Genomic DNA, 23,866 nt, shown 5'->3' with positions numbered 1-23,866 from the left:
GCGGGGCCGCCGGGGGCGGGGCCGGGGAGGGGCCTGGCGGGGGCCGGACACGAGGCCGCGCCGGCTTCCCGGGAGTTCGGGTTCCCGGGAGCAGGGCGGGATGTGGCAGAGAGCACCCGCTCCACGGCTCTCCCCAGCTCGGGGAGGACTGAATCCCAGAAGCAGCCCGGATAAATGTTTCAGCCTTTTTTTTACACTCAGTCTCAGAAGGCGGGTGAGGACTGCAGGCAGTAACTGGAAAACCCACCAGGCAACCTCATCTCTGGATCCTCCTCAGGCTTAGACATAGGCTGATCCCCGCCCCTCAACAGTCCTAAGGGCATAAGCCATGGCAGTGGAGTACGTGGGGGACGTAGGTGGTTCCCAGGGTGGGCTCAGGACCAGCGAGAGCTTTGAAGATAAGGACACTTGAAGTCACAGCCAGCGCTTCACAGGAAGCCCTGGAAAACGCAGAGGAAGAGTGCGATACAATCTCAGGAACCCACGACAGCGAGGCGATGGATTGTCACGAGAGCTGGCACACTCAGTGCAATGGTTTGACAAAAGGGAGGGAAGCACATTCTTAAATGCTACTTTATTTTGCCAAACATTTTTTTCACTTCCAATTTGGCAAATGGGGGCCATAGCTACTGCTCTGGAAGACCAAACCATCACATCGATGCTGGGCTTATTGGTGCCAGTTCCAAATCTTACTGTAAGAGTTCCTTCTCTCCATTTATTTTGCATGGGCCCTACCCTCCTTTTTCCACTCAGATCTCCTGCTTAGCACCCTCTTTCATTTCTTTCACTGTTTCATTCTGTCACTCCATGGCCCCAGAGCTGTAACAAGTGAAAACCAAATTCTCAGAATGGCTTTTGCAAGACACCACTCCTGTGCCCCAGATAAACTGTGGTAAATCACAAGGAAAGCTACTTTGTAGCAAAAAAGGAAATGAAACATTGTCTCAGTTTTTTGTAATAACAGGGCTGGCTGCTCAGCATCCCCCAGGCATGCCTGACAGTGTTTTCCTGAGGTATCCTAAGGGACAGCAGAGGATCAGGGACATTTTCTTAGTTGTGTTTTCCAGGTTCCGTAATTGCACTCACCCCCTTCACAACTGTAGATCAGAGACAGAGACACAGATACATGACCCTGTATTGTGGTTCCCTCTGATAAAACCATTTTGTCCAGAACCACTTCCACTAACCAATCCCTGCTGCAGCAAGCAAGGCTTGAGCTCTAACCACCCCCCATCTCCCTGCTGAGTGCCTTCCCAGCAGCAGTGGGGCTCTGTCGATGCTGCTGAACGCCCTGCATTCCTCCAGCTTCAAGCAGTACCAGGCACCGCAGCTCGCTGAGTCTATCTTTCCACCCTGTGAGAGCTGCAAGCTCCTCCTGGCTTCGTTCCACCAAATGCCAGTCCTGCTCAGTTAACCTCCAGCAGTCCCTCAAAGAAGGCGTGGAGCCAGGGATATCAGTGGATGGTCTCTGTGCATCCTCTGGAAGCTGCTCTGGCAGATGGAAACATAAGCAGCAGCATATTTACCTGAGATCAGCCTGTAACTGCTGGAGTGTTTCAGATAATACATATATGCATTAAAAGTCTCCAATTCTAACATGCCGATCATAGATTAAAAACAGATCAAATCCCAGTAATGCACTGGATTCCTTTTACTATGCTATGAACTAAAATTGATTATGGAGATACCTGCCACAGGTTCTCCTCTTGTGTAACACATCCATCTGAACACATGTTCTGGGAAAGATTTAGGCTTGGATACTAAGAAAGTAGGGCAATTGCTGTTGACAGCTACACTTACTGTGCTGCCGCCGGTAAATACACAGAAGATAAAGTGTCAGCCCTAAAAACAAAAGAGAGCGTATTCCCCTAGGTATGAACACAGCTTCCATGGAATGCTGCAATGCAGTAGCATCTCAGTCCAGTAATTTCTTAATGATATGGCTGCCTCAAACCCTCCAGAACTGGAGTAGTAAGTTCTTAACATCCATATCAATAATGGTAGCAGCTAAAAGGCCAATAGGAATTGACCACTGAATCTCACTCTGTGCTGCCTGTACCCTGCCTGCCCAGGATACCCGACTTTGTAGTGGGAAACAGTTTATTTTTAAGCAGTATCTAGGACACTGGAAACTTGACCCTCATTCAAACACAGCATATAAACCAACAAAGGCTAATTATTCCCCTACTTTCTAAACAGAATCAATCACACACAGAGCCAAACTGGACTGCCAGGACCCCTCTCTCAGCAGAAAGGAACAAGAGGGAGAGGTAGAGAGGCAGGTGGTGTATCTGAAACACGCTTTATGTAGCTTTCCTATTACACACACAGGTTTTCCTCTTGCACCTGTTTCCACTACTCAAACACCAAACTATTTAAAGACAAGAGGAGAGGGGAGAGAGGGTGTGGAAGGATGCAATTCATTCTTTACATTCTCTTCCCCAATACTTCCAAGTCCTTGGTTTTCCTTTATGAGGCTACTTTTCAACTTTGTGTCCTCTTTCAAGGTACTGCAAGTTTGTGGCTGGAGAGCAGGGAAAATTTGCATTTAAAGTGTTTTAATAAAGGCCCTCGGGGAGTTTTCCAGAGAAACTGAATTCCATCGAATTAAGGGCCAGATCTCAGGCAAAACTTGTGCTGAAATAAAACACAGCCTCCAGCAAGGACATCTCATCGGATGATCAGTTAATATCGGTTGAATGTTTACAAAAATCCTTCCACATCAATCCTCTTTGGAACATTTCTACATTATAGCAACCAAAACTAAAAAGAGGGGTAGAAAGGCAAAAACGCAAACTTCTAGGGAAGCAGCTACAACTCAGGCTTGTTCAATATGTGGGGGAAGAGCCAAATGAAATATTACCTTGTAACTCGTTCCCTATCCTGTGAAGACACTGTGGAACAGCTAATTTTCTCCCTGTTAGTCAGTTCTGCAGTTTTCCCTGTTCACTGTGCACAATGACTGTACAGAGCACTGAAAGAGATCTGCTCCCTTTCTGTTATGTGCAACAGCATGGACCAAGGAAAGCACAAACCAACAGCAGCTGCCCATGTCTCCAGATGCAGCTATATTCTTTCACAGAGGAAAAATACATGTGTATATCAGACACCAAATGCTCACCAGAAAAATTCCAAGAATTTATTAGATGTCTTGTCCTTGGTAGGATAGTTTGAGCCAAGAAAGTCTGCATATTTAAATTCAAAAACCTTCACAGTCACAGGAGATTCCAGAAATGCCAGAACCCTGAGCTCCTCTCCCTCAACACAAAGAGAATAATCTCTCCCACCCACTTCTCTGCCCAGGCCTGCACTGCATCCACCGATGTTTTTTAGGGTCTCTGGCCCATCTTCTTCAGGGTTCGGTTCAGCTGGAATTAGAGAAAGCAAAGATCAGAAAAATACAGTGATTCACATACAGTTCCCCTCAGCAGACTTTATCCAATGCTTTTACTCCTTCCTCTCCAACTCCTTGACAAACAGAGCTCTCGTCCAAGTTCAGCATGTGGAGCAGAAGGGGAACAAGTGATTCTCTTTCCTCCTCTCCAAAACAGTGGAGGAATATATGGGGAGAAGAGAGGATGCAAACTTCTAGCACTGGTATTTGCAGCCCTGTATTGCTCAAGCCCCCAGATCTCAGGATTTTGCTCTCTAAGCTTCCAATGTACGGTGACCTGTGTTGGGAGAGTGGAGCAGTGACAGAATGTCACCTCTTGGCCAAGCACAATGCTGACATCATCTGTGCTCCAGAAATCTCTACTTTCTAGACCCACAGTTAAGAGGTTAGAGAGATGATTTTGGTTGCATTACTGATAGGGAAACCACAATAGTTTAGGCACAATGGAGTCAGTGTCCTTGGACAGTAAAACCCTCTTCCTTTTCCCCAGTGGCCCAAATGAGCACTTCTCACAGAAAAACATACCATTCTTCAAAGGCCAGCAGCTGCTGCTTAGAACACCTGCCTTGGTCTAGTGCCTTGCAGAGTCAAGGCTCACTCCAGCAAGGAATCACACAGCTGTCTCACACAAGTGTGGCTCCTCCAGCTTGTGCACAGCCCAATGCCTGCCTACAGAGCTACAAAGCTCTCCTGTCCGGGCCTCACCTCCTCAAACTTGTGGATCTGGCGGATGAAGAAGTCCCCATAGCGTCGAGCAACCTTTGTGTCTGCAATATGGATCATGTCCTGGGAAGAGAATAGCATGAGGTCAGGAAAAGGACTGTGCTAGCAGGGAGACAGCAAGAACTGCTAAACATGAGGAGCAACCTAAAGGGCTTCACTCCAGCCCTGGTTTAGAAACACACATACCTAACCAGTGCTAGTCCCACAGCAATCATTTAGTTCTCTATGGGCTGTCATCCTATACCTTTGCCTGGGATGGGTCCCCAAATCACACTGTATTTACTTCTCACATTCTTGCACACACTGCCTGTTTTTGTCTCTTTTTGCAGCAGTTTGACAGTTCCAAACCCAATTCATGCTTCCCTCTTTCAGCAGCTGAGTCACACTATATAACAGCAGAGCTACGCTGAGACATAGCAAGAGACTTTGCAGGAAGAAGTCTATTCTAAGGACCAGGAACAAGGGACAAACCTGCTCTCCCTTTGTAGCAAAAACCTAATGGTTACTGCTATCTTCATTGAAAATTAAGTTCTCCAAAACTCTTTGCTATGCTTCCTGCTGCTGCAGCTCCAAAGGCAGGATGGTGACATGCCCATACCTTGTGTTTAGGTTCCACCTAGAACACTCATAGCTAAGCTGTTTCAATGGAAAGCGGACTTGTTAATAAGACCAAGCAACATCACTGTTTTGTCAGGCAAAGGAGAGATGTGAGGGGCACCTACAAAGCTGACCCAGTAATAGCACTGTCACTTAATTGTTGCCCCCCAGAAAACACTGTCAAACAAACAGTTCCCTCTGTCCTGGAGGACATTTAGGACCTTTGTTTTCTAGGTACACAGACTGCCAAAGCTGCCTGTGACATCCCATCACTCTTCACCCACTGACACTCTTATTAAGCAGGGCTACAACTTCACTGTGGGCAGCCAAGCCCTTCACATGGCAAAGGAATAAGGGATGATTTGCACAGAACAGAGCAAAATTAGGTGATACCACTTCCAGAATCTTCTGTGTAAAAGAACTTCCTAGCCAGCAAGGGCAGATACCAACCTTGTCAATATAGAAGTCAACCTCAGAGGCAGACTGGAATTCTCCATCAAGGGCAGATATGCCACTGGTCCATACCAAGTTCTTCATCTTGTGCTTGAAGACGAGCAGCTGGATGCGAAACTCCTGCTCTGTCAGGTCTAAGAAGCCAGCCAGCTTTGCCACTGGCATAGTCGTGTAGAGCTTGAGGAAGCTACGGATGGTGGAGAGCTGGGCCTGCTGCTGAACCTCATCAGCAAAGACCTTGAGCTGCTGCAGGAAGGGCTCCTTGTGGTAGTTGGGATGCACATTGTCGTAATTGGGCACCACAGGGGAAAGGAACTTGGGGCAAGCGTAACTGAAGAGCTCCTCATAGACTTGCGCGTCGCCCTTCTGCATGCGCAGCATCTTGTCCCCGTACTTCTCCCGCAGCTGCAGGTGGATGCTCTCGTCTATGCGCATGGGGTACATGGTGAGGGCGATGGCCAGCAGCGCGTGCATCTGCTCGTTCTGCTTGTTGATCTGAAACAGAGAGGAGAACCTGACAGCCTGATGGTGCACTCAGGCTTTGGGGTGTTGAAGGGAGCTGCATTTGTCACAGACAGATCTTTAGGCAGTGCACTGGTGGCCTCGGTGCTCAAGGGGGATAGCACAAAGAAGCAGTGCCTCCAGGCAAAACTGACAGAGGAAGGATGGATCAAGGCTATCACCAGTGAAAAAGAGGGTTGGACAAGACGAAAATACAGAATGAATGCATGGCCAGAAGCAGGTTTGACTGCTTTACTTTGGTGCAGAGAACTACAGAGAACGGAAGGCAGATAGTTTAGCAGCCAATTCTTGGCAAGGAACAGTTATCAGGGAGGTCAATGAAGCAAAAACTGTGAAGGAAGATTTATCTGACTGTGCAATGAAACAGAGCTGTGTGGCTGAAAGAGACACACCAAGTTTTTGAAGTGTCATGGAATTTAGCAGGATTTGGCTACACAAAGTATTAGAAATTATCATATGGTGAAAAGAATACAGCAGCAGCAGGTAGTAAAACAGGCACCAGAGACGTCTTAGGTGGAAAGATGAAGGACCTTTTGTAACATTTGCGAATGATTATCAGATAATGGAAATATATCTGACAACGGTAGCAACCTGAAGTGCAAGACTGGACTAGGAACTCGACCCAGTCTGAAGAAGCATCAACAAGAAAATCATCATTAGCTGATATTTAGTAACCTTGCCTAGAGGGAGAGTGCAGATGGAGCTGGGACAACAGTAAGGGGAATAACCAAAGTAACTACTAACACAGCTAAGAGGAAATATTGCCAAATACGGCAAAGGAGTTCAAAGGATCCCCAGTCACCACCAAGAGCACAGTCCAGGAAAGTAAGCCTGGACTATTTGATGTAGGCTACTAGGCAATGGAGGAGGGGAGAAGACAGCAGCTTTTTCCTTAGGGAAATCCAGTCTATTCTATCTCTTACCATCTCATACTTGTAGGTTGTCCTCTGAAACATGCTCTTGGTCCTCTGGATGTAGAGGAGGATGTTGGCAAAGACACGGATAGCATCCTGGTAACGCCGCATCATAAGGTATGCGAAGCCCACATAGTAATAGGTGGTCACCTGGCACTCTGGCACCCGGGAGTACATGCTCTGCAAAGGAAGAGCCAACATGCTATCTTAGAGGAGAGACAACAATCCGAACAGCTTGTTTACTCAGAACCCACTCACCACTGCTTGCACTCCCTTCTCCAATACAGGAAGGTGAGGGTTAATTCAGGATACCTCACCTCCCACCCATCCCTGAAGCAGTTTCCTCACTGTTAATTAGATCATCCCATTTCCTATGTTTTCCAGTTTCAGTTTCCTGCAAGCAGAGGACTCGTGCACTGTGCCTAATATTGGTCTCCTCAGTTCCCTTTTCCCCTATTTCACTCCATATCCTGTTCCAAACAGCACATACTAGATCTGTGCCAAGCTCGTGTTGCTGGACTTTTGCTATCCACAAGCAACATCCAGTTTTGGGGGAAAAACATGCAAGGTGGGAGTGGGCATAATGAGAACAAAAATACAAGAATGACCTGCTGATCAAGACAAGGAACAATGTGTTCAGCTACCACTGTGCTACCACTTACAGTTCCAGTAATATTCTCTATAACAACAGTGGCTTCCCCACACAGCAGACCTCCTAAAAAACTAGACAGTTGTGCTGCAACAGCACCAGCTATTATATGGCTTGATTTAAGGCCAAAGCCTCAGCTGTGCTCAACTACAAACTCCTGACAACTACAGCAGATACAAACAGTTCCTCAGCTGGAAGATTCTTTATAGCAATCTTGCCCCAGCATGTCTGAACAGAGGCATTTGGAAACTGAAAGACAGGGTAAAACATGTTGTACTACCTTCTTGTTGAGCTCGATGTTCTCCAGCACCTTGATGGCTTGGTAGTAATCCCCCAGCAGAGAGTGCAGACGCAGTAGCCCAACCAGGCTGAAATAGCCCAGCATCTTGTAGAGGGAGTGGCGACCATATTCACCAGCCACGCTTTCAGGGTCACCTAGGGAAAAAAACAAACCATGAGGACATCCTCCAAGGAAGCAAGCTTGCCTTCCAGCACCTCTGTGTTTACAGGTGAAGGAAGCAAGGCCTGAAATGTATCACCAGCACTTCTCACTTAAGGCCAACAGAACCTAGACCCAGCCAATCCAATCACTGATAATGGGTTTGATCCAGCTCCCAACAAAATTAACTGAGTTTGGTCAAATCAAAGCAAGGTAGCACAGACACCAGTGTTGCCGGGCACCACCCAGCTAGCTCACCTCCACTTGTATAGACCTCCAGCTGTCGGTTGATGTTGGATTTGTCCACCAGAGAGTGCAGCACATTAAGTACACTGTGGACATTCCAGATCTTGGGGTTGGAACGAAGGAAATCAATTTCCTCTTCAGACTTCTTGGCTGTCTTACAGCGGTACTGGCTGAAAGACTGGAACTACAGGAAAAAGCAGAGATTCAATGATGAGCAGCTTGTTCAGCTAAGTGCACTAAGCTTACAAGCTGCTCATACAAATGCAATACACTTAACTAAAAGCTGGATGAAAAAAAAAAATTCATCTGAGATCACCGGGAAATCAAAATGGTAAATTAGACCACCCTTAAAGCACCCCAGGAAAAAATTATACAGTGCAGAGGGAAAAGGCCAGAAGACAGATAGAAGCAGAGAAAGATCTCTTAGACAATTAAGACAGGCAACTAAACACAAACTTGCTGCCTGAACAGGCAGCAAAGAGAAAGACCAAATCATAAGATGAATCCGCATACACCCATCTCTTTTCTGTATACACATTTTTCATCCTCAAGCTTGACAAAATAGCATTTGAGGAATTACAGGCAGGTCTAGGTCTATAGTAAAAAGTTACAGAGAAAAGAATCTATAGAGAAAAACCAACAGCATTTGAGATCTGTACTGCCGCACTCAGAACAGTAAGTGTAAAAATATTTCCTAACATCAAGATGTTAGACCAGAGCTTATTCCAAAGCAGGTCATCAATCTCTCAGTGCAAGTATAAGGGTCTTACTGACTAAGAAACACAAAACTTGTGTTCTGAAATAGAAATATTCAAAAAAGTTCACGACTCCCCAAAGAACTCGCCAAAGTTTTTTTGACCTGTAATGGTATTCTCAGTTTGAAAATCACAGCGAGGGAAAAGATAATTTATACAACTAATAAAGGCAAAGCCACCCCAAAACGGCCTAGTCTTATACCTGGTATATGAATTCATCAATGATATCCCAGAGCCACTGGTTGGGCAGTTCCAGGGGAGCAGGGCCATCAGCATCTGCAGAAGAAGTGATGAGAGGCTCAATACCTTGAGAAAGAACTGTGGCAGAACTGCAGGAGTAGAAAAATTAAAGAACACAAGAATTTTGCTGAAATGGGAGATGCAACAGCAAATGAATGAAGCTTCCAGTAGGGCTCTGATATGTAGCTTTGACTTTCCTCAACTGCCTTCACTTTCAAAGATTATGAACATAAACAGGATTAATCTCTAGAGTGTGACTGCTCCGCAGTAGCGATTCTCAGAAGCTGCACAGAGACTGCAGGGGTGTATCCTATCTGATCTAATCTCCACAAAACGTCTGGCAAGGAGTAACACTAAAACTTCTTCCAAAGGGAGTCAAGAACAGCAGACAGTTGTGAAACACTGCAAGTTTCTTTAACTTACAGCTAAAGATATGAAGCAGTTCTCAGCAAGACTGAAAGCTAAATAAGTTTTGTCCTTTACAGTGTTTCAGAAAGCATTGGGAACTATTTCCACTTTTTGTGAGTTTAAACTCATGGACAAATTGCTCTTCATTCACCAAACTCAAGCATACAGAAAGCATGTAGATTATTTCTCCCTATATGATCTATACACAAACGTGTTGCAGCTCTTCTGAGCCTTTCTCCAGCTCTGCCACCTCCATCCACTCTCCCTCTCCAAAATTCACAGACCAGAAATGAAATGCAGCAACTCACTGAGGATGTAGTTGAAGAGATTGCAGTAGTTGTAGTAGGATTCAAATCTCTGCTCCAGCGTGGGTCCCCCCTGCAATGAGAAGTCAGCACCATCTGCACTGTTTCAAGCATGGCAGGAGGAAGTTCATGGGCAACTGCATACAAAGGACAGTCAACAGTCACAGCAGTAGAGGGTCTCTTTCAGAAGTGCAAGAACCAATATTCAACCAGGACACCCACCAGCATCACCCAGAAAGCCTGAAATTGTATCACTGTTGTCCCATAGAACAGAGCTGACTTTTCCTGTATGGGTAGCTTCTCCCAGAACAACCAAGCAGTCACACCTCCTGTGATTATTGTGCATTAACCTTCCCTATTCCCCTCTGCTGTCCAGACTTAAGGACTTCATACACCTTCACAGCTTTCCTTCCTTCTCCCTTCATGAGAAATCTTAATAAATCAACAATTCTGTTTCTAGACAGCATTTCTGATCACTTTGACCTACTGGTAAGGAATCACTCTCTTCCTAGAGTTACCTCCCTTGTTCAGCCTGCAGACACTGAGTCTGAGAACCCCTAACAGCACAGCTTGAGAAACCAGTCTCTCCTGTTAAAGCCTGGGTTGGGTTAACACAGCAGCCTTTTTGAAGTGTGAGTTTCTCCTCCCTCTGGTCCATAGTAAAATTGCAGTTATTACTTATATACCCTGTAAATCATGCATCTGTCTGTTCAGCTTTTTTGCTTAAAGAACCAGGTACTGTGATTTTTGCACTGACTTCAAGGCAGCTTAAGGAAAAAAAACAGTGAGGGGTTTGTTTTAACAGAGCATTATTCCTTCCATTTCCTTTTCCTGTATCCTTTATGGTATCCATTCTTCTCTCACTGCAAGGCATTCTGACCCCATACAGGGTTTTTAATCACAAATAATGCACTTTCCTCTTGTGACATACCCTCTCACTCACCTGCCCGTCTGAAGAACAAAGTGCCACAAAGAAACAAACAAAAGCAATTAAAAGGAAAATTCAATTACCTTCCAAAACCTCCTTCTTCCCTAACTCACTAACCAATATATTGAATGTCAGTAACAAACTGCCTCCTGAAAACTCAGATCCAGTTTTTCAATTCATTTGAGTGACCAAGGAATCCTGCACCCTCATTATGAGCAAGCTTGAAGAGACAGCTAATGAGCCTCAGACAGACAGTTGAGTTTTTCTTGCTTTTCAGCCATCAGTGAATCCTTACTAAACTAACAAAAGGTAAGAACTTTAATCTTCCCCAAAAGCAATGCCACTTACAGCTCACAAACCCATAAATCCTATTTTGCAAAAATTTTGGGACCACTGATACTGTGGTGGCAGCAAGATTTGGCAAGTTTGCTGGCACAAGGCAGCCAGCATACAACCCACAGGAAGACAAAGGGCCAACACTCACACTGACTTTGGCGTAGATGTGCCTGTAGTACAGCTCCTTGTACAGGATGAGGAAAACAGCATCTGGAAAAGATGACAGAAGGGGACATTAGCAAGCCACAAGGCCTATTAACCTCCTGCCACAATAATAAAGGGAAGCACAAAAAGATACTTTGCAGTTTGACTCCATGCCAGGCATCTACTGAAGGAGTTGCCAGACTCAACAAAGATGACTGACTCAGGTGGCAGCAACGCTGTGCACCTGCTCACTCACGTATCAGAGGGATTTAGTTCCTTCTTGCTCTAACAACCAAAGAGAGAGTGAGAGACTTACCATTCCCAACCTGAGGAGCAATGGCCTCAGCCTCTGGCCATGGGGTGTTCTTGAAAAACCTTTCTGTCAGTTTCGTCCAGCTGAAAGACAGACACAGGTGGTATGAAAACCAGCTTCTCAGTATGACAGTACTGGAGTTAGAGATGACAACAGAGAGGCCTTGAACTTGATGTAAGCTGACCACCCCCCCCACTCTAAGTCCAGTGTTGAAGCAAAGAATGAGAATTGCAGACTAAGTAGTTAGTCTTCAATTTATCCCTCAGGCATGGAACAGCTGTGCATGTTACTTCCACATTCCCTTTATGGCAAGGTGACATGGCTACAACCAGGAGTGGAACAATATCTGTAGGGAACAGACACAAAAATTACACCTGACAGCATTCTGCAAATTGCTTGACTACCACAACTGTGGTCCCTTTATGTAGCCTCCCTACCTGTTAAGCAAGAGCTGATATTTTTCTTCAGAGGGGTCACAACTTACCTGTACTTAGGTTAGCCTAATGGGCTGGAAAGATCTATGTGGTTATTCCCCCAGTAACCAAACCTATTTTAGAGGATGCCCAAGTTCGAAACAACACAGGTACTAGTCAATGGTTCTTTTTAAGGGCAGGGTCCATTTTCATCACAGTTTAAACAGTGATTCCCATTTGCAGGAAAAGTGGTGTTGTACCTGTTCTCATAAATGTCCTGGATCTCGTACACCTTCTGGTCGATAACATCGCTGGAAACACGGCTGGCCTGGAGCTCGTACACCTTCTGGTCAATGAGATCTGACACCGTCTTGTGAAAATACTGGATGAAGTTCTTGATCACTTCAGGGATCACCTGGTAGGTCTGCTGCTCATACTGGCGCTCGTAGGCCAGGTCTTGCTTCGGGTCTCCTGCGGGGAAGGTGGGGCAGTGAAGCAACCGCCGCACGGCCCGGCCCAGTCCGGTCGCACAGACCTGGCCAGGCGCGGGTGCCCCCGCGGCGGCGCGGCCCAGGCCAGCACTCACCCGTGTGCATGTCATAGTCGTTGGAGTACGCGTAAGGGTCGTAGGCGGCCTGTGGGGAGGAGGGCGACAGTGAGTCCCGCGAACAGCCCGGACACGCAGCCCGCGTTCCCTGGCCCCATACGCACCTCGTTGTCGTAATCCTCGCCGGGGTAGGCCATGGCGGCTGCGGCGCGGCACGGCGCGGCGCGGAATCAGATCCGGGCGGAAACGCGGGCCCGGGCAGGGCACGGGGCGGGGCTCAGGGCGTCAGTATTGTTCCCTTACATTGGTTAAAGCAACTGTCCGTCTTCAGCTTGACAGGCTGCCATGGGCTGCCCATGGCCAGTCTCTCCTCTGATTGGAGAACGTTCCTGCCCGTCAGGCTCTTCGGTCACCGCCTCACTCCCATCCTTCCTCCTGACCCGCTCCCTCCCAATTGGCTGCGAGTACGGGGCGAGGCTCCTCCCATTGGTCGAGCAGACACGGGCCGCCCAGTTGCTATGGTGGCGCCCCGCCCCTCTCCCCCGCCTGGCCCGTGAGAGGATGGAGAGTGGTGGCGGGGCTGATGCGGCGGCCGGCGGGGGGTCTGGGTTGGGTTCGGTGTCGGGGCCGGGGCCGGGGCCGGAGCCGGAGTTGCAGTCGCAGTCGCAGCCGCAGCCGCAGCCGCAGGTCGGGCTGCCGCTGCTAGAACCGGGGCTACCGCTGGGGCCGACGGCGGGCGCACCTCTCCGGTGCCTGCACGTCCTGTGGCAGCGGGAGGAGCCCGCGGGCAAGATCCCGGCCCGCCGCCTGCGCAGGGCCGTCCGCCTGCACCGCCGGCTGGGGCCTACGGGCAAGGAGGCCCACGGTGAGCGGGGGAATCGGCGGGGAGCCCCCGTCCCGCCTCGGGACAGCTCTTGCTTCGGCCAGCTCCGCACGGGGCGTCGGGAAGGGGGTCGGATCTGTTCGATGGGCGGCTTGGGAAGACATCCCTGCTCCTGCCAGGGGAGGGTGCCCGGCGTAGTGGGAGGGCTTCAGGAGGAGACAAGGAGAGCGGTTCTTGCCTGGTGTCTTGATCTGCTTTCCCTTCTTTGGGCTGGGCCAGCAGCAGCGCGATTTGGCCCCGCACCTCGGCTCGGGCACCAGGATGGGATGTTTCAGTCGGGAAACGCGGCTTTTTCCCCTATGCTTTTTAGTAATTGCTTTCTTTTCTTCATAGCTCTGAAAAGGCTGAGGGAAGCTGCCAATAGCAATGACTTAGATACAGGTAAGGCTTCTGTCAGTTTCACTTGGGAACTCTTCCTGGAAGGGCAGTATGTCTCGGACTTTTACTGTAAGAGAGGAGCAAGCAGGTGCGGATAGTTTGTGGACATGGTGCTTTAGATGCTTCAGATCTAGAAAATGCTTTTTTGGAGCCTAGTTTTGTTCTCTGGTCAGAGTGCTGTTTGTTGTAGTGTTCAGTTTTCGCTGCAGTTTGTTCATAGTGTTAATTTTTCAACTGCCTCGAGCTAAAACAGCATTGCATTGTTCCAGCTGTTTTGGTATGTACCTTTTCCCCATTTGTAAGCAGCAGTAGAGTAGTGTTTTCATGAAGGTGGAAAAGTTGTGATTATCTAAGCCATGCCCTGTAAGATGAGGCAGTGTGACCCAGTACATTAGAACCAGGACCAGAGATGGACTCTGCCTCTCACAGTGACTTTAGAGAAAGCTCATGGCCTGTTACTCTTTGCTTTTCTAGACTGGATTAGGTGAGGTTTGATACAAAGTGTCCAGCAACAATATCTGCCCCTTATCATTGTCCCTCTTAGACTGTGCTGTCCCCTCAGCTGTGCAGGGGACAGGCATTCATTGGGCCAGTCAGTGAACAGAACTGTAAACTGGTCAAAGTTGTAGAAAATCGCAGTCCATCAGGTCAGGTGGGTTTCTGGTGTGTCTCACCCTTCAGCTCCACAATACACCTTGTTTCATGAGCTGATTGGTAAAGCTGACCATGTGTTCTGTCAGCACAGAAAGGCTGGACTTCAGTCCCTGCAGCAAGAGGGAGAATGAAAAAACGCGGCTTTACGAAAGTCTTGGTTTCAACCCATCTTGGATCTGATGGACACATTCCCCTGTTACAATGCTGATGTGTTTGTGTGCTCTGCAACTTGAGGAAGTGTCTGATGTTTAACTTATTCTTCATCAACAAGTAAACATCTTTGCTGTTTCTTGAAAGAGGTTATGTCATTGCTACTGGCTTCTCTGGGGGCACTCCAGTCTCCTTGTCTTTCTTCTGGAGTATCAAACATCCCCTGTTAATGCCACTTCCATCGTTTCAGGTGTTCCTTTCAGTTCTGTACCACACTTAAAGCAGGATGGGTGCAAGAAGAAATTCAAATGTGGCTGTAATTCGATCTCTGGGAGCTGAGATGAACGGTGACTTTCAGTGAAAACAACACAGTCTTGGCTGTTGCAGTATATACTGTTAAAGATCTCAAAATATAGTGAACCTGTCAGCATTTTTAACAGCTCCATAATGAGCTTTACTTTATGCAGATATCAGGGTGACTATCTCAGGATGATCTCAGAACAACAGGAGTAAGAATACTTACAGTTGTCCTTACACATGTTGCTAGAAATGCTGTTTTCATACCCCTAATCTTTGCAGCCTTTATTGGTTTCTTTGCACTGCTCTTGGCAGGTCAGTGCACTCCCCTGCCTGCTTCCCATACTGTAGCCACCATTGGTGTGGCAAAAAAACAGGAGTTTCAGATTAATCTAGTAAGGAGCATAGTCAAAAGGGATGCAAAGAAATGGCTTTTCTCACTACACGTGGTTATACTTTAAAACTTCTGACCACGGGTCCATATTGATGTGAAAGGTTTACACAGGAGCAGAAAAGGACTGTGCAAATGCATGGGAAAAGCACATGGAGGGGTAATAAGCACAGGATGATAATTCTAGTGTGGGAAGTGCCTGAGATGCAGATAACTAAAGCTGAGAGCCCCACATCCTTCCAATCTTTTTATTCTATAGGCATTTGCTGCAGATTGTCCTTGAAGGTTGAGAATTTGGCTAGATGGATCCTTAGCCATTATAGCTCTTGGTTTATCTTTTGTGGCAACATGTGGAAGCTTGAGAGGGCTGAAACAGAGGGTGGAGGTTACTCTTCCTGGGCTGATCTGGGGTGCTGGTGGGAACTGGATCAAGTCTAGTTGACTTGGCAGCTGACAGCTCGTCTGTCTACCCCCAGAAGAGCAGATAGCATTACCCCTCTCTGATCAGGTGCCCATTCAGCTTACCTGCTTTCTTCCCCTTGGTGCTGTCAGTGCAGCAACTCTTGGAGGATGGAACCGATCCCTGTGCTGCAGATGACAAAGGCCGGACAGCCCTGCACTTTGCCTCCTGCAATGGCAACGATCACATCGGTGAGTGCGGAGGAGGAGTTCTGTCTTCCAGCCTCTCTGTGGCAGAGATTTCAAATGATACTTGTTATTTTGATTCAGCACATGACAGAGATTGCTCTTTTGTGTCAAAGTTGCCAGCTGAACTCCAGCCCCAGGGCTTCCTATGTCCCCTCTCCTGGAGGGGGAGCAGGTCCTCCCAGTTCTAGGGAATGCAGAGAGAATGGTGGCCTTCCACCTAGTTTTAACCCTCGGGGAGCCTCAGGGCAGTGACACTGCATGGCTTTGTGCTGGGTCCTTCTGCACTGTGGCACAAACCCCTGTTCCCTGTCTCAGTAGGGAAGGTGATCAGCTGAACAGAAGCACCCATAAGGCAGCCTGATGGCTGCTGTTGTGGATGGGAGTGAAAGGCTTAGACAAAATTTATTAAAGAAACCCTGTTACTGAGTCACGAGGTGCAGAAAGGGCTCCCTTGCTTTCTAAACCCCTCAAAGGAGGGTTTAGGTGCTGCTGAATCCAGTCTTAGCCTCGGATTGTGTCAACAGTTTAAGAAATTTCAGAGCTGCAGTTGAACCACTTTTGTCCCTCAGGTTTTAATGATTGCAAAATAAGAATATTTATATAAAATAACAGGGTTTTTTACAAATTATCAAAGGTCTTTATCAGAATTATTTACTACACAGTATAAAAAGTAAAAATCTACTAGTAAAGTATAATATAGCATAAGATAATATAGTATAAGGTAGGATAGTGCACTATATTAAAGCAATTATTGAGGCAATTATATTAAAGCTTGCAAAAAGGAAATAATTATTAAATAGATATTTGATGTAACTCACCCATACCAACACACATGGGAAGATCTCTTTCTCTCTGCATTAATGAGTATCCTGGGAGGGTGTCCCCAGCAAAGGGAAGAATCTCCACACATTTACCCCAAGAAGGGTTATGTCAGAAGAGCCTGACTGTACGAAAAGGATACTGGACTTTTATAGTATAAAGTGGTTGACTGGTAGTCACAGATCTATAGGCAGTCAGGTTAGCTTATCTGTCAAATCCTGTTTCAAAAGCAGAATGTGCATTCAAAGTCTGGTGAACTAGAATGGTTTTAGTGTGATTTAACACTCAGACACCACTCTGGTGCCAACAGTTGAGCTTGCTTGATGGCTTGCATGGTGTGCATTCTCTGATTGGATTTTAGGGCTTGTCAGGGTGGGCTATCCTGCCACAGCTGCAACATTGATCTGTGGCCCTCGTGGGCCTGACCTGTAGGGCGGAGGGAAGGGACTGATGTGTCTGTGTCCTTGTTTCCAGTGCAACTCCTTCTGGACCATGGGGCTGACCCAAACCAGAGAGATGGGCTGGGCAACACCCCCCTGCATTTGGGTAAGTGCCACACAGATGAACTTTGCATGCAGAGAGATGAGGTGAAAACAACCTTACTGTTCCTTTCCTCTCCACCTTCCTCTTTCCTGTGCCTCACAGTGTGCATCCCCAGATTTAAGGACCTAGAAGGCACTTTTTGAATTTCACTAGCTTCACTCCTCACAAAGGTTTGGGGTCAGAGGAAAGGTTTGAGAGAATCGATTTCCCTCCCTCTGCCACACCTAAGGAGCCCAAGATCTGTTTCAGAGAGAGTACTCAGGCCTGATTGTGAGGTTACCTTAGCATTTGAGCTGTTCCTCTTTCCCATGGCATAGAAGTCCTTTGGGAAGCAGCAAGCTCCACACTTGAGCAGAAGCTCATTTTTGCTAGTACTTCTGAGCTGTGTGTCCTGTGTTTTCCCTTCCCAGCTGCCTGCACGAACCACGTTCCTGTCATCACCACGCTGCTGCGCGGAGGTAACATTTCCTCTATAACAGTTAGAGCCTGTCCCTTTCCTGCTGATACTCCCTAGGGACATCAAATCTTGACAGCAGATCTTACTTTCTGTCCTTGCTCATGCATCTTGCAGGGGCCAGAGTTGATGCCTTGGATCGAGCTGGCAGAACCCCACTGCACCTCGCTAAATCAAAGCTGAACATCCTGCAGGAAGGAGTCTCCCACAGCCTGGAGGCTGTACGCCTTGAAGTGAAACAGGTAAAAGAAACAGTGACATGTTCTGGTAAGGTGGTGCAGCCCCTGGCAGCATTCTGCACACTTTATTTAAATACCTGTCTGTAGGCTCTTAACTGCTCTGGGGAGGGTTTGACTTTTCCTTCCTTTTTCAGAAACTTTCCTTTTTCCCAATTTCTACTCTAAATTTTTGCAGGACCTCTCTTGGCTCTGGTAGGCCAAGGATGCATTGAATATCTTGACTCTTGGACTGTATGAAGCACTCCTTTTCTTCCACTACCATGTAAGATAGATGCCTTGTGGCAGGAGAGGGACCACAGCATGAAGCTGTAGCTATGGTCTACACATGCAGGGACTCTGTATTCCTAGCACAGTCTACCATCCACTACTATGTGGAGGCATGGAATAGGAAAGCAGTCATGGGTCTACAAATGCACAGGGCATGGGCCTCACATCAGGGGCCATATAGGAGTGTGCTGGTTTAAAGGTGAACCAGCAGGGGAAATGAACTCACCACGAGAGAGATTATAAGTCAGAGCTAAAATTTAATAATAATATTACAATAACAACACTGACACACAAGGGAAATTGCTTTCAACTCACAAAACCCAGCAGTATAACCCAGTGTCCTGGGGCACAAACCCAAGGGGGTTTGTTTGCCCTTGTGCTGAGACCCCTGTGGTTCCCCCAAGTCCAGAGCAAAAGGAAAAGAAAAACCTGTTGGTGCAGGTGAGGGCTGTGGTCTGGGCGAGAGCAGTGATCTCCTCCTGTCAAGGTCCTGCTGCTGCTCTGGATCCGACGAGAAGTTCCCGAGGTCTTCTTACCCACCACTTATGTACCCTCAGGGAGCACTCAGTCCCTCCCCCTGGGCGGGGACTCACACAATGGGTGATTAACTCTGGGAGCCAGGGGGTATTGAACTGTTGATGGCCCATTAGCAGCTCCGCCCCCTCAGGCTGAGTGTGAAGGTGATAATGGCTCCCTGGGCAGCTGCTGCTAATGGCCCATTGACCTTGGGGAATGAATAGAGGGGGTAGAATACACAGCTTTGATCACCCCCACACAGGGTTAGCTGGTCCCTCCTGCTGAACTAGGACAAGGAGCAACAAGGATTTTCATCCCCTGTGCACAAGCAGATCCTACTGGAGTGGGAAGTTCCTGCTCTCACAGTGAGGGAAGCTAGTTAGCCATAAAGAAAAGCTTGGTGCTTCCAGGGCTAGACCTTATGGAGATTCAGCTGAGCCTATCTCTCTTCCCTGTTTTTAAACCAGACACAAGAATCACAACTAGTCTGGCTGGTTGATGAATGCCTCTGGTGACTCACTGGACTCTGATGCTCCCAATAGTGCTGTGCAGTGGCTTTGCATGTGTTCTCTAAGGGTCATGTACTCTGCCACATGCTGCAGCATCAAGGCTGTGTGCTTGGCAACTCAACTGCAATTTGATTTTTCCTGTGAGAACACCCCAGCCTGATGCACCTCTCTGATGTTTGCCTCTTATGCCTGCTGGTTTCAGATAATCCACATGTTGCGGGAATATCTGGACCGTCTGGGGAGGCATGAGCAAAAGGAACAGCTGGATGACCTCTGCTCCAGGTTACAGATGACAAGCACAAAGGAGCAGGTAGGCAGCGCTGAGCTATTGTGGCTTACCTTGTGTTGTGACACATTTGTTTAGGAGAATGCAACTGCATGAGCAATGGGGGACATTGAAGACACGGTCATGAAAATGTTCTTGCTCATGTTGTGTCAACTTGGCCGGTTATGTGATGACTCATGGTACTCCTTCAGGTTGGAATTCAAAATGCAGAATGCATTGCTATGCCTAGCAGCTCAGGAGAGAAGCTGAACGTCAGATGGGCTGAGAGCACAGTTGTTGTAAGGCCAGGATCAGTACAGCCACACAGGGTTGCAGGACCTGTTTGTTTTTTTCCTGCTAAAGATTGGCCCTAGTAACAGGCTTAGAGGAAACAGGCTTAGAAGAAACAGGCCTGATACAACTGAGTTTTAGGTAATGCAGCAACATGCATTTATTTTAAGGACTGACAAGGTAGAGGTCAAGCATCGACCTCCCAAGAAATGGGAAGAACTCCATTGCCTTAGATTAGGACTTGTTTGATCATGAGGATAGGAGCCCTTCTACATGATTGTTGGGACCAAAGGGATTGTGTCCTGGTGTAACTTCAGCATGGGCATTACTGGCAATCCTAGTGTAAGGGTGGTCCCTGCTGCGTCGGGGTTTCTTCTGTGGTGGTGGGTGGCTGCACAGCTGCATTGCTCTGCCTGACAGCCATCTGTATTCTTCTGTCAGGTGGATGAGGTTACAGACCTCTTGGCCAGCTTCACGTCACTCAGCCTGCAGATGCAGAAGATGGAGAATAGGTAATGGACTTCCAAATCATCATCCTGATGCAGCAGAAGAAGCCTTAGATTGAAAAAAGGAAGCTGCAGCTTGCTTCCCAGATCCCTGAATAAACATTGCTGCCAGCAGCCATTCCTGCCAGACTGACTCTCCAGTGGTGCTCAGACTGTTCTGCTGGTGCTGCCACAGCTGCCTCATGGGGAGGCAGCAGGCAGAAACAAGACAGAAACAAGAGGCAACAGAAAACAGAGTGCTGCAGCTGTGACTTTGGGGTAAAAGAGCTACTCTGCTTTTTATCAGATGGGCTGGCAATGAATAGGACACCCTTTTCAGAGATATTTTGCCTTCTCCTAAGTACTTCAGCTCAATGTAGCTGGTGGCCAATGCCACGTGCAGTCACCAGCCCTGACTAGTGCGCTCAGCAGCTGGCCAGCATCACAGAAATGCATGGAACAGGCACTTTTTGCCACCTTCGTAGTGCTCAGTTGCATGAGGGAGAAAGTGAATACCTTGGACAACAGAAGGCTTAGTGCTGTGAGAAGTACAACACACTTAATTCTACATGCTACCAGCTGAGCAAGCATACTGCCTTGAGAAACATGCACTGAGGCTTAATCCTCACCTTCCCCAGAACCTATGGTCAGAGGGCAGAGAATCTGTCTGGTTACAAATGGGATACAAAGGTTTTTATCACTAGACTAACAGCTTTCACCGGACTAATTTTTAAAATCATTGTTGCAAGTTAGTGCATACATGCTACAGTGTAACACTTGCAAAAAAAATCCAGATACACATCTAGCAGTTCTGACCTGCCCCAATGCAAGAATAAGGCTTGGTGGGTGACAATCTTAACGGAGTTTTAGGCAGACATCTGCATCTTGCAAAAAAAAAAATCCACCATAACTGACTTGTGTTTCCTGTTACTGGTGGTCTCAGGCAAGAGGTCCAGTTGTGACAGGAGGTGTTGCACATGCAGCCATATTATTGGGCTGGGATTGATGTTGGTTTATGTCTGCCTCAGCAGCACCAAAGCCACTGCTCAGCCATCCTGTGCTTCTTGCTTGTCATGGAGAGCCTTAGGTGCAGTGTGAGAAACAAATTATGACTTCTGCTGGGAGCCTGAAGTGATGCAGCTGTGCAGGGTGCAGGGAATTGGTCTTGCTGCTCTCTCACTTCTGCCCCTCTGTGGTTAGTAATGAAGATTTAGATTGCTTTGTTTTGGAGCAGGGATCATGAAATCTCATTGATAGGATGCCAACAGCAGCAGGGTGACAGGAACATGCCCAATAGTAATCTGAGTTCCCACCTGTGTCCCATATTAGTGCTGCTAGCATCTACTACCCATCCCACAGCTTGGGAGTCACTGTTTTGGAAGAATTCCTTACTAGGATGCAGCTTAAACATGCAGCAGTTACAGTTTGAATCAGGGACCTCTAGGTCAGCATGCTGTCTGATATCTGCCTCTTGTCCAGGAAGAGATGAAGTGGACCTTTGTATTCAAAGCTGAGATACCAGAAATAGGCATGGCTTTTAGATAGGTTCATCCATGGGGTGCTGGAGGATACAACTGGGACCAGCGGTTTTGTGGTTGGGCTGGAGCTGTCATTGAACAGTGATACTTCATTGTGATGTGCTGGATGGGGAAGGATGCTGAGGAGGTGGGAGACAATCTGACCATTTTGTATTTTAAACTTCAATAAAATCCTGTCAGCCTTTTAAGACTCCTAAGCCAAGTTCTCTTTTTCAGGGCTGTCCATTTCTCTTTATGTGTGTTCTAGGTCCCATGCCCAACACTGGGCTTGGTAACCACTACTCTCATACCTGGTACTGAGATCAGAAGTGACAACACAAAATTGTTTGAATTCAAACACTGCTCTGTTTGCAGATAAAAGTACATGGTTGCTGACTGACCTTTTCTGATCCAGACTCCCACAGCCAAGAAATAAAACTTTAAATCTACACAGTTGCTGTGAAACGTATAGAGGAGAGGGAATCTCAGCAGGAGTCCTTCAAGCTGGAAGATGGGATGTTCTGCTAAGAGGAAAAGCCACCTTACCCAGTCTGCACTCCTGCAAAAGTATGGAGCTGGTGGGGAGATGGTGGCTGAATTTGTGCCTTGTCCATGCTGGTTAAAATGACTGTTCTGTGAAGAGATAGCAAGGGGATGAGGGGCTGAGAAGAGATGTTTGGGCAGTGCAGAGAATTCCACTGTTGGTCCTTGTGTGAGGAGCAGGTGACTTTCATGCCCAGTCTCTACTCATTTTGTTTCTTCCTGTCTTCACAGCTTAGCCTTGGTGTCCAAATACACCCAGCTATCAGTATTTCTGCCCTCAACAGCCTTGTTGCTGAGGAGACCATTAAGGTGTTCAGAAAGCAGGTGGCTGAAATGCACTTTATCCCTGCAGTTACTTCAGTTGCTGATGATGTCTGCTAACTAAACACCTTTTGGCAGTTTACCTCAAAACCAGGAATACATCTAGCTGGGATTCAGAGAGAAGCTTTTAACCTCAGGACATGTGATGATGTTCACAGCTCTTCAAGCTTTTGTCTTGCCTGGCTTTGGTTTTTTTCATAACAGCTCCTGACTGAGGGGAAAGAGGGATGGTGCTGCACACAGCCAGGAGCAATTATCTTAATTCTTTTCCAGCACTGCTCCGTCCATGGGAGGAGAGGCAGCACAATCAATAGTAAAACAAGCAAGGTCATAGTAAGTTTTGCCACTGCTTTAGCAGTAACACCAGTTAAGAAAGAGAAAAGGGCATCTGGTTTTCAGTGCGGAAAAAACTGCCATCATGAATCATGTTTTGTGAATCACTGCAGTTAGTTCTGCTTTCCTGCCTCAGGACTGAAGCACTGGGCTGCTGAGAACTATATCGTATTTGGCACTGCATGGAGAAAAGTTTTATGTGTCTTTGTGTCAGCTGGTCATGCCAAAGCCTTAACTACCCTGTCATGCTTAGCAGCTGTATCTAGAACAGGTCAGGTGCTTGGAATGGAAAGAAGAGGTTCCAGGGGAAAAGGAGAATGTGGCTTCACACTGTGCTGAGAGCAGTTCACTGGCACTGTCTGGTTTTTTGCTGCCCCTGGCCTACAGACTTCAGCTTCCAGCAGCTTTTCCTCCTGTCCTTGCACTCTGTGCCACAGATTTCCCTGCACAATCTGTGAGGCTGGTGGCAGGTTTCTGCATCTCCCAGCCATGTCTGCTACAGTAATGGAGAATAAAAACAACAGCACAGGTGTCCCTCTGCTATTTATTTTGCCATTGTAATCCATTCAGCCTCCTCCTTTTCCTTGTGCTACACAGTCAAATGCATCCCTGTACTCAGGGTCATGATGTCAACTGGGATTTGACCCTAGGCCTTTCTTCACCCTCACCATTATCTGACCTCCGAATACACTCCATTTCCCCTCCTCATTCAAAGCATGACTCTGTAGGGATGTGCTGAATCCCAGCCACTAAACCCATCAGCAACCCCGCTGGCTCTGCAGCTGCTGCTGTGCTCCAGGATGCAACCAAAACCAGCCAGGTTGAGGATCTGTCTTATCCAAAAAAGTGAAAGCTGGAAACTTGCTTGTGTCTCACAGAGGACCCACAGCAGAAGCAACAGGCCTGAACAAAGCATTCTAGCAAAGCTGCATGGATGTTACTAAGTAAAAGGCCTTTCTCTGAAGCAGCCACTCACACATAGAAGCGAATGCCAAGTGCACACTGCAATAATGTATGAACATCAAGAATTTGTTCAG

The 23,866-nt window shown here is 47.4% G+C and overlaps 2 protein-coding genes across 2 annotated transcripts; one reads left to right on the top strand and one right to left on the bottom strand.

The window, feature by feature from the left end:
- Positions 1-3,117: 3,117 nt before the first annotated feature.
- EIF3L (eukaryotic translation initiation factor 3 subunit L) lies at positions 3,118-12,590 on the bottom strand. The gene is made up of 13 exons (XM_071551752.1): positions 12,491-12,590; positions 12,366-12,414; positions 12,040-12,250; positions 11,370-11,449; positions 11,058-11,119; positions 9,649-9,718; positions 8,895-8,968; positions 7,950-8,121; positions 7,533-7,687; positions 6,613-6,783; positions 5,165-5,662; positions 4,100-4,180; positions 3,118-3,368 (listed from the first exon to the last, which is right to left on the bottom strand). Exons 1-13 carry the CDS (start codon positions 12,521-12,523, stop codon positions 3,330-3,332), a joined length of 1,695 nt encoding a protein of 564 aa, XP_071407853.1. The 5' UTR covers positions 12,524-12,590; the 3' UTR covers positions 3,118-3,329.
- Positions 12,591-12,872: 282 nt separating this feature from the next.
- ANKRD54 (ankyrin repeat domain 54) lies at positions 12,873-21,916 on the top strand. The gene is made up of 8 exons (XM_071551753.1): positions 12,873-13,191; positions 13,543-13,590; positions 15,632-15,730; positions 17,021-17,092; positions 17,500-17,547; positions 17,661-17,785; positions 19,277-19,384; positions 20,072-21,916. Exons 1-8 carry the CDS (start codon positions 12,888-12,890, stop codon positions 20,144-20,146), a joined length of 879 nt encoding a protein of 292 aa, XP_071407854.1. The 5' UTR covers positions 12,873-12,887; the 3' UTR covers positions 20,147-21,916.
- The last annotated feature ends 1,950 nt before the right edge of the window (positions 21,917-23,866 follow it).

Source organism: Pithys albifrons, chromosome 3 (genome assembly GCF_047495875.1).
Source record: "Pithys albifrons albifrons isolate INPA30051 chromosome 3, PitAlb_v1, whole genome shotgun sequence".
Classification (NCBI taxonomy): Eukaryota; Metazoa; Chordata; class Aves; order Passeriformes; family Thamnophilidae; genus Pithys; species Pithys albifrons.
The sequence above is the reverse complement of the archived record's forward strand: the minus strand, read 5'-3'. Positions and strand labels throughout refer to the sequence as shown.